At 35.4% G+C, this 9,919-nt stretch overlaps 2 protein-coding genes across 6 annotated transcripts; one reads left to right on the top strand and one right to left on the bottom strand.

Moving 5' to 3' along the window:
- Window positions 1-640: 640 nt before the first annotated feature.
- LOC7496832 (chaperone protein dnaJ C76, chloroplastic) lies at window positions 641-2,807 on the top strand. Of its 2 annotated transcripts, none has more exons than XM_002298494.4 (6): window positions 641-966; window positions 1,240-1,411; window positions 1,513-1,711; window positions 1,849-1,955; window positions 2,092-2,296; window positions 2,418-2,807. In XM_002298494.4, exons 1-6 carry the CDS (start codon window positions 872-874, stop codon window positions 2,537-2,539), a joined length of 900 nt encoding a protein of 299 aa, XP_002298530.4. In that variant the 5' UTR covers window positions 641-871; the 3' UTR covers window positions 2,540-2,807. The 2 variants fall into 2 exon arrangements, with proteins under 2 accessions (XP_002298530.4, XP_024449549.2); XM_024593781.2 differs by having other exon boundaries at window positions 646-966; window positions 1,234-1,411.
- Window positions 2,808-4,084: 1,277 nt separating this feature from the next.
- Window positions 4,085-9,310, bottom strand: LOC7496833 (uncharacterized). 4 transcript variants are annotated; one of them, XM_052456193.1, is made up of 9 exons: window positions 9,170-9,310; window positions 8,348-8,677; window positions 8,135-8,168; window positions 7,784-8,005; window positions 7,053-7,142; window positions 5,959-6,024; window positions 5,778-5,869; window positions 5,648-5,695; window positions 4,085-5,088 (listed from the first exon to the last, which is right to left on the bottom strand). In XM_052456193.1, exons 2-9 carry the CDS (start codon window positions 8,674-8,676, stop codon window positions 4,977-4,979), a joined length of 993 nt encoding a protein of 330 aa, XP_052312153.1. In that variant the 5' UTR covers window position 8,677; window positions 9,170-9,310; the 3' UTR covers window positions 4,085-4,976. The 4 variants fall into 4 exon arrangements, with proteins under 4 accessions (XP_052312153.1, XP_024451673.2, XP_052312157.1 ...); XM_024595905.2 differs by having other exon boundaries at window positions 9,084-9,297; XM_052456197.1 differs by having other exon boundaries at window positions 7,796-8,005; window positions 9,084-9,293.
- Between the last annotated feature and the right edge of the window lie 609 nt (window positions 9,311-9,919).

The raw sequence follows: 9,919 nt of genomic DNA, 5'->3' as shown, positions 1-9,919 counted from the left end.
GGGTGAAGAGGTCCTGTACCCTAAGCTTTCATACTTCCAAATGCATATTTTGAAGAATATATAAAGAGAATTGCTGAATGGATGAAAATCAAAGTTAAGATTACTAGCTTGTTTTTAGTTTTATATCTCTTTGGTGGATTCTACTGAGTGGTGAACTATTCCAAACTGTAATTTCTAAGATAGTGATTTTCTTCTCTTTTCCATCTTTCCATCTGTTCTTTCTCTCCATCTACATATCCATAATTTCCACTGAAATCCCAGCACCCGTTTTGCCATATCAGTAATGTACACCACCTTGGCTGGTGAAGATAGCTGGATACTTCTGCATGCTGTTTGATGAAACTCGTATTGATGGCTAAAACGCATCGACAAGTCTCTAGTTATGGTTGAGCTCGTAAGTTTCTTCAACATCATTTCACCAAGCAGAAAATGTCGAAGCCTCTTCTATAGAAGCTAACACGTACTATATATATTTTTCAGCAATCTATTGCTAATAAGTTTTCTAATATGTGGAGTGCTACCATCCATTCATTTCTGGACTGGGACTGGTTCCTGTTCTTAGTTACGTACGTATTAGTCTACATGGACATTCGACTAGCTTCTTCAAAATTCATATTGTGGGTACCTTGCATCTTTTTTTGCTGAAATGGATAATTGTGATTGGTGTTATGTCAAACTCAAACTTAACTAGGAAAATATCCTTCTTTCTTTTCTGAAGTGGGAGTGGTGTGTGGTGTCCCACTTAAAAGACAGAAATATCTGAACTAGGAAGGAAGGATTCTTCAATGTTTCCTTATCCATAGCTTCAGAATCTGGCCACCATTTTATTATCATATCATATCGATAAGAAACTAGAGAAGCCGTGGAAGATATGTCAGTTTCTCTACTCCCAATTGATCATCTTTCAATGCCAAAAGCTTTCCAAATTCACGCCAGCTACTTCAATCCTTCCACAACCATCTCAAGGTACTTCTTTCTCCTGCAAAGTGTCGATAATGATGATGATTCTATTTTAAAAAATAATAATAATCAAGCATCTGTTACCAAATGAAACTGATACTTAGTTTCCTAAGCAAAACAACTTGCTTTTGTTTTGTCTCTACATCATCTGAAGCCCTCTACCAAGTGAGTAAGTCGCTTTTTTCTCTCTTAAACATGATGTTTTCTAGTTTGGATGAAAATGGAACTTGGTCACAGATTTAGTAAACGTAACCAAGTAAGTTTGATTTCAAGATGTAGGCACAAATGCTTCCCAGTCAGATGTTGTGATAGAAGAAGGGAAGGGAGTGCAAGAACAAAGAAGAATTACTATGAGTTGCTGGGAGTTTCAGTTGATTCCAGTACCCAGAAAATTAAAGAGGCTTATAGGAAGTTACAAAAGAAATATCACCCTGATATTGCTGGACATAAGGTGCTTTCAATGAGCCATTACTAATTTCTAAATTACTAGCACCAGTATTAGCAAAATATGATTCTTCCAACCTAATGAACCCTTTTTGAATCTCTCTTTAGGGCCATGAGTACGCTTTGATGCTGAATGAAGCCTATAATGTCCTGATGACAGATGATCTTAGGACAAAGTATGATGCTTCCATTGGTCATATGACAGTGCAGATTGGGAAAAACAACTATGTTAATGTCATGGGTTCCAGCTCATGGAAAGGGCCATTGAGACCCCAAGCTCTGTTTGTTGATGAAAATGCATGCATAGGTCAATCTTACAGCTCCCATGCACTTACAAATGCATGAAACACAACTAATTAGCTACTAATCTTCACTTGTTTTCTTTTTCTTTTTCTATTTTGTGTTCTGTGATCAGCTTCTAAATCAAAATAGTCTACTCTACAGGGTGCAGAGAATGTGTGCACCATGCTAGCAACACATTCATCCTGGATGAATCAATTGGATGCGCACGAGTAAAAACTCAATATGGAGATGACGACCAAAAAATAGAGGTAAAGCGTGATCTTGTCGAGGAGACCATAAGACAATTTTAACAAAATGATATGTTCTGTGTTTCCTGTCACAGCTATTGTGTCAGTACATTGTGTGTAAATGAGTTAAGGATATGATGAGGAAATTAACTTGCAGGTATCAATTGAATCATGTCCTGTGAACTGCATCTACTGGGTGGATAGGGAAGAATTGGCACTTCTTGAGTTCCTAATTCAACCACAACTAAAGCAAGGTTATGGTGTATTTGGGCAAGGCTGGGAAAGAACTGCTAATGTTTTCATGGCAGCAAAGACATTGAGCAAGCAGTTGAGACAGCAGGCTGAGCATAATCACAACAATGGTAAGCGCAAGCCATACTGCTTCTACAATTGAAAGGAACAATTGCTACCATCAAGGTGATTTCACCTTCAAATTCTTTCTTCTAAATGATTTGCACTAAACAAGGTTCATGGCAATTGCAGTGCGAACAACTGTAGAGGAAGAAACGCCTGCTCAAGCTGAGGCTCGTGCCAATGCTAGCTTGAAAATCAAGATGGAGAGCTTCTCCAAAATCTGGGATTCATTGAATGGAATTTTTGGTTAAAATAGTTCATTTGGGAGCACTTCAGATAATATGGAACTTTCCTAGTTATGCTTCTTTGCATACTCCTTTAAGATGTTTAGGAAGTCAAAAAAGAGAAGAAAAAAGAAACTGCACATGAATTTTTTTAGTTTGAAATTTGTAATTTTAGATGGTGAATCACATAGTAATAGATGCAGTTCAGGTGTCCTTCTGGAATGAGGGATTGTTGCTAGCTGTTGTCAAAACATCCTCTGTTGCTTATATACTAAAACACGTTGGATTTTCATTATATATTTGTCAGTATAATTTTTTTTCTTTTCAATTTGATCCTCAAACCTTATTTTTAGACGATCAAATCCTATTTAAGGAGCAATTGATTTTAAATTCTTATTAAAGGATGAGATTGGAAGAGGGGGGACCGAAATGAAAAACATAGGTGACGTACCATAAGTTTTGAAAACATTCATTTTGATCCTCCAAGTTAAACAATCTTGTAAATTATACAATTGCAGTTCCTCGAAATTGTTTCAATTCTATTTTGATACAGAGGTTTATTTTTGTTATTTTTTGATCCCTGGTTGAGAGAGGAAAAAGAGAGAGGGATGGTCAGATTCCAGCGGTAGGAAGAGAAACTTGTCGTTAACACTGATTTAGACCACCAAAATAAAAGATTTTTGTGTCAAATTGTTTCATTTGATACAGAGATTTCATATTAGATGTTTTTATAACTTAAAAGTTCGTAAAAAACAGATCTGAGATTCAGTTGATTTTTGATTTCAGGTTGAGTTTGGTTTTTAAAACAGTTTTTTGAGATTATGAATGAGTTTGTCATGGTTTCTAGGATGTTTTAGATAAATATATTGTAAAAATCTATATATATAATTTTTTATATAAAAAAAATATTTAACCCGCAACGAAACACGGGCTAGAAAGGTAGCGTCTCTCTAATCATTGTGTCATATATACTTCCTTCCAGGCATTTCCTCAGCAACCTCTTTCTCTCTGTGTGGATTACTGAAAACATGACTAAATACGGAACCATCCCAACAGAAGCACACCCATCATCAGACTCGCAAATTATTTCAAATATAAAGGGTAGGATCTCATCAACCCTAGCTACAACAAGATCATGGAAAGAAATAATCCAACCAGAGTCTCTCTGTCTTCCCACAACATTTATAGAATACGGTCGCAGAATCAAAATGAATGCTGGGTATTTTCGCATGAACTATGTTATCATCATCTTGTTTCTTCTCTTCCTCATCTTGCTGTGGCACTTCATATCCTTGATCGTCCTTATAGCCACGATGACTGCATGGTTATTCTTGTATCTTGTACAAGACTATCCCTTGATGATTTCCGGCCCTTGTCATCTCAGATGATGTTACCATGATTTTCTTGTTGGTGTTCAGAAATTATGATGATCGGATCACTGTGGATCATGAAACTGGTTTTGGATCAATAACCTCGTCCCGTACCGGCGATGTTAATATAACTATTGAGCAAGTATTTAGATCCTAATAAAATGAAGAGTAAACAACACACCTTTAACTTTTGATAAATGTATAAACAGCAAACGTTATTTGATAAATGCACAATTACCAACAGCAACAAATTCAACTAGAGTTATTCTATCAACAATCCAAATGCATACCACAACAAAACAGCTTAAACTCAAATTGAGGCCAAACTCCTCCGGATAATGGATCTGACTCTGGTGATATGGCCAGGAGTCGTCCAATACAATCTCCATGGATGCAATCAATCGAGATGGTTCATTAAATAAAATCTTCATGCATGTACACGCAAAGGAACTTACCATTTCCATGAGCAGCCTGCTTATGCAAATTAATCAGTGAGAAATTGACCCGGTTAATTATCTGCCACCAGAGCCTTGTTTCCACCAAAGTTCGTCTGCTGGCATAATTTCCATCAAAAGTAGAGAACAAAAAATCAAAGTACAAGTTCCAGGGATCACTTCAGTGTTGGCAACATTTCACGTTCTTGTACATGAAATGGTTACAATTAATGAGGTTACATTCACACCTACACATAAATACTAGTACTATTACCCCACCTGTCCTCCTTGCGTTTACCATTTTCTGTCAAAGTGACGTACAATGCTGCTTCAGTGAAAAGTCTGCAGAATGTCTTAGATCCATTGTGGTCTAAAATATGCCATGTGTTCCTGTCTTGATTCCAATCCAAGTGAAGGTAGAAAAATTGAATGGAGAAAAACAAAAGACAAGAAAAGGAAAAACGCAAGAAAGCCTGCCACATTTGAACAAACGTTTTATTGTTTTCTTATGAAATAATACCTCCAAGGATCAAGAATTCAGATTCAGCCACACCAGATGCAGACGGGATGAGGGCATCTGGACTTGAAGTTAGGACAAAACAGTGTGTTCCGACAATGATATGGAGAGGGAAGAATTTGGACACAGAGTACTGTTTTATTTTAACAGCTATAGGACTGAGGGAACCATTTTGTCAACAGGTTATGCTTTATTTTGATAAATAACATGAAGAGGCCATAGCTTGGTATATGCATCATTGCCACGAGTAAGTACCTGTACATCCATTGCACAAACAGAAAGGAATCAGATACACTTGTTCTTTGAAGCTCAGGCATGTTTTCTTAATTTAACCAGGCAGAGGAGACAATAAAAGGAAGAAAAGAAGTTCTGATAAGAGTAGCCTTCTGCAGAAAAGGAAGTCATAGGGTGCACAACTTGCTTAGAAATAGTATCCTGGACTATGATATTTGAATCTTACTAAATTTTCTATGAGAATTAACTAAATATAATTTGCTCAAACTTGTAATACAAAAATCCATATTTATTATAAGAACCTTGGACGAGATACAAGGAAAACTAGAACTACTAATATCTTCGGTTTCAAAAAAAAAAGAAGAAGCAATTATGACATAGGATGGGTGTAGATCACTGCAGAAGGATAACTCCTTGAAACCACCAACATGTGAATGCATCAAGACATGGATATCATCTTTTTCTTTCAAGTATATCTAAGATTTATTTTATAGGGAAAATTAAGCTGAAAACTTTGCAAGGAATACATTGTATAAAATCTATCATAGCAGAACAGTAATGAGATGTCCTAGGAACAAACCATAATGGGGCATATGAAGAGGACAAGTCAAGAAATGGGTATGGCCACCTGAAGGAAACAGAAGACCACTATTGATGAGTGAAACAAATACGAACAAAAATGTTAAAGAAAAAAGAGAAATATAAATTACCAAATTGATACACAAGCATGCACAATCCACTGGAAAATGACAAAAATACCAGTCCACAGAATGAAGTAAGAAACCCGAAACCAAGGGAATGGCTGAAAATGAGCAAGTAGAGCTAATCAATGATTATTTCAAAGGGAAATACTGAAAAGAGGGCAGAGGGAAGGACACAATATTAATTTACCAAGCAATTCAAAGCTGTGTCCCCAAGAAGTAAGACAGCATTGAGTGTATGCATATTCACTGTTAACTGACATGAAGAAAAACATGGACTTTTCAGATATAGAGGAGCACAAGCAGCACAGTGAACAACATATTGACAAACAACAAGCAGCAGCAGCAGCAACAACATAAAAAAGAGTTGATTAGAAGCTGATTCACCATAACCACGAAGCATTACAAATAATGTAACACCATGCATGTCCAATTTACTTCTCCATAAAAGAAAAGACCTAACAATGGTAGTTATAGTCAAGTCAACTAGATTGTGTATAAGTTGAGGCCTCGTCTACATGTGACCAGGATAATTTTCGTGATGGTTCACATGCTTAGCTTATATGAGAGGGGGGAGTACGACTCTAAGAGTAATAATTTCTTGGGATGAAGGCATTTTAGGGAGCAAGCATGAAGCTTTTCCTCTTAGCATCGAAGACCTTTTTGTATTCATGTACAGACCTACTATGAGGAAGAACCAAAGTAAAGACAGAGGTTGCCAAACTAAGCCAGCCAAATTAGCAACCTCTATGCAACAAGCACAAATAGGAAAAGGAAATAAGAATAGGAGTGTTTAATAACCCATGCAATCAAGCAACACATAGCCAAGTGCATTTAACCCAAGCGTGTCTCTTTGTTTGCTAACCATAATCCTACAATATTTATCTATCTCAACAATCAATAAAAACGGAAGGCAGCTAGCTTGTAAAGAGGCCTAAAAATGTGATAAGAGATCTGCAGATGATATTAGAATAACATCAGCTATTGGATTTGCATATAATATATCAAATAAAAAGGAAATCTATCTTGTATCAATCTGTCTGGAAGCAATCAAGGACCAGCAGTTTCTTGATTTGCTAAATACAAGAATAGATGCAAAATGATTTATCCAGGTTCAACATAAATCATAATGCTGCCAAGAACTGAAAGCAACAAATCATAATGTAAGGCGGCAAGAAAAGTATATATCTATAAGTTCTAAATGAAGTGAACTAACAGACAGAACTACAAAATAAAGAGCAAAGAAAATGCAGGTCCAGAGCTCATCTAAAACACAGAACTTACAAAATCCAGTGAGTAATCTCTCATGGTAAGAAACGGAAAAATAATGATCCAATAAATAGAATCAGTAAGCATCACTGCACCAGCAGTCATCTGTTTAATAGAGATCAAACAGAAAACTAATTAGATAACAAACAACTGCATGAAGCTATAATATTCTCATGACATGCCTCAAAGTGTTTTCAATATTTAAAAGAAAACAATCTAAGAGGAAAATTTCGAAGAGCAGACAACTGAAGTATCAAAAGCATCTATGCCCAATAGCTGTATTAATACTAAACCTTGTCTGAAATTTAAAGTTCTGGATCAGGAAATCAGAACTCTGAAAGAGTCAATTTGTGCCCACCAATATGAAAGATCTCGGAATATGTATGAGATAAGGTTTATCAAAACCCTGCCAAGGATAAACTGCAAGATTTATTAAAAATTCATTTTTTCACAGATTATATTTTTTTCCAGCTAAACTTGCATACCTGGACCTAGGCAAGATAAAGAAGAAGAAAAGTAAAAGAATAAAGTTGTGGAGAAAATAATATAAGACCATCTGTAAAACATACAGATACCAACTAAAAAGAACAACTGAACAACAGCAACTTAGATTCATGGAAAGAGATCAAAAGGTTTAATTCACAAACTAGAGGCTAGTAGCCAACCAAGGAAACATGACATGAAGCTTGTTTATTATAGCCCTTCTCTGTATCACTAAAACTACTTGATAGTACAAAGAAATGTACCTGGAATATAACCTGAAAAAGATAACAACAAATGCTTGCAGCTTGAGAGGAATGAATTTCCTCTGGGGGTTCTGAGGATTTTCTTTTTTCCAGTTCATTTGCCCTGTCCCCATGAGGTAGAGGCATGTAATACCCTTGCTCAGTGTCTCTCCCGACATGAGGTTCATAAAATCCAGTTTTGTGATACAGGTAACATCCATAAATGGAAAGCAGTGATCCAAACTAAAAAAGAAAATGCCAAGATCATAATACGTACATGGCACCAATTAAAGATTGGTGTTATTATGAATTTGGTCAAAATTTGGAGGTACTGAACAGAAGCATATAAAGAAAGCAAAATCAAACACATACCCCAAAATAAATGGTAACAGAAGTGAAAGTCCACCTGTTAAGCACCCAAAAACATTCAAACAGACAAGTTAAAATTTAAGAGCACATCTAGCAAAAAGAAAGAAATGAGAAACAGGTACTTAAAACATCAATTGCCAAAACATAATCAAAACAAGGTCAAGGTCCTTTGAGTCCATTAAGAAAAGCCATCTCTCACTCTCTGATTGAGCTTACTGGGTATAGTAATAAAACATGACGAATCCATTACGAGAAACTTTGGCAATGAGGATCGGCAAAAGCAAAGAGAAGGAAAGAAGTCGATAAGCCAACAACCAAATAGGGTGAATTTGATTAAGACATGATCTCCACGGTTGATTGCCGCACAACGAATGAGCTACCTCTTGCTGAGTTTTTCCTTTGCATGATCCCAAACATTCATATTTCCGTATAAGGAAGAATGCTACAACCATAGGCGTAAATACCCAGATTGCACAAAGCAAGACCCTCCAGTTCAACCAGTAACTCAGGGTGGTTGTGTCGGAAGTAACCATTAGCTGCTGCATTCTGATAAAGGAATGACCACACTGTTAGTTACCCCATCAATCCAATTCCTGGTCATTAATCAATTGATTATTTCACACAATGCATGCTTGATTTCTAATTATTTCAACATCATTAATAAATGAATTGTGTGTTATTGCATCATCAAAGCACATGGATTCATTCACTTTCTCTCCTAATGGAAACATAAACTGAGATGAAGCTCATTGTTTACTTAAAACTAGTAATCAAGGCTCCTCATTTTATTAACTTAGGCTATAATTATAAATCAATTACTAGAAGACTAGAAGAGTAAGAAGTCCACAATCAATCAATGAAAAAAAAATTAAAAACTGATGTACACACGCATAACCAATTCAAGCAACCCCAGATGACAATAAGTGTAAAAAGCAAAAGAGAAGGTGCTTACAGAGCAAGAAAAAAGAATGCTTGGTTTTGTTTGGCTATGAACTGGAAGATAAGCAGGCTTAATACATGATATGATAATGTACGTACAATTAATATATTGACAGAAAAGAAAGAAACGTGAAGCAGTTTGGTTTTGTTTGGGGATCCAACAAGAGACTGTCTGTAAGCAAAGTTCCGGAGGCACAGAGAGAAAGAATATAATATCAGCACAGCAGACATTTCTTAGGGTGTGTTTGCCATTACATTTAAGTATTTTTTTAAAAAAATTTAATTTTTTTATTTTAAATTAATTTATTTTTAATATTTTTAGATTATTTTGATGCATAGAATTGCTGATATTAAAATTAATTTTTAAAAAATAAAAAAAATATTATTTTAATATATTTTAAAATAAAAACACTTTAAAATATAATTACTAAAACACTTCCAAACACACTCTAGCAGACAGTAGCCACTGAGTTTCCCTTGGTCACAGTGATCCCATTTTCTTTTTTGTTTTTTTCTGAACCCAGTCGCTCCCAAATCTTCTAACTTAGTCCCTCTAGTTTACCAAAACTACATAAGTAGTACTTCCCATTTTATTTATAATTCCTATATCTTTAACTTTATTTATAACATGGTCCTCTCTCATTCCAATTACTTCATGTTCTTTTGCAATTAATTTTGTTTTTATTTTTTCAAAAAATAGAAAAAAATTGAGTGAGTAAGACATGAATTTATTTTCAATCGTCGGGCCCAGATCTTAAAGGGGTTCCACTCAAATTCAGAAATCTATTAAATTTATTTTCAATTGTCAGGTCTTAAATGTTTATGAAAGGATATAATAACACTTAAATA

The sequence above is a fragment of the Populus trichocarpa genome, chromosome 1 (genome assembly GCF_000002775.5).
Source record: "Populus trichocarpa isolate Nisqually-1 chromosome 1, P.trichocarpa_v4.1, whole genome shotgun sequence".
Classification (NCBI taxonomy): Eukaryota; Viridiplantae; Streptophyta; class Magnoliopsida; order Malpighiales; family Salicaceae; genus Populus; species Populus trichocarpa.
Note: the sequence above shows the minus strand (reverse complement) of the source record. Positions and strands in the feature narration are given on the sequence as shown.

Coding starts and splice junctions, on each gene's coding strand:
- LOC7496832 (XM_024593781.2), top strand. CDS start 872: ATGTCAGTTTCTCTACTCCCAATTGATCATCTTTCAATGCCAAAAGCT. Junction 1,412..1,512: donor CTGATATTGCTGGACATAAG/GTGCTTTCAATG, acceptor ATCTCTCTTTAG/GGCCATGAGTACGCTTTGAT. Junction 1,956..2,091: donor ATGACGACCAAAAAATAGAG/GTAAAGCGTGAT, acceptor ATTAACTTGCAG/GTATCAATTGAATCATGTCC.
- LOC7496833 (XM_052456193.1), bottom strand. CDS start 8,676: ATGCAGCAGCTAATGGTTACTTCCGACACAACCACCCTGAGTTACTGG. Junction 6,025..7,052: donor GAGATTACTCACTGGATTTT/GTAAGTTCTGTG, acceptor TCTTCATGTCAG/TTAACAGTGAATATGCATAC. Junction 5,089..5,647: donor TCTTCATATGCCCCATTATG/GTTTGTTCCTAG, acceptor ATGGATGTACAG/GTACTTACTCGTGGCAATGA.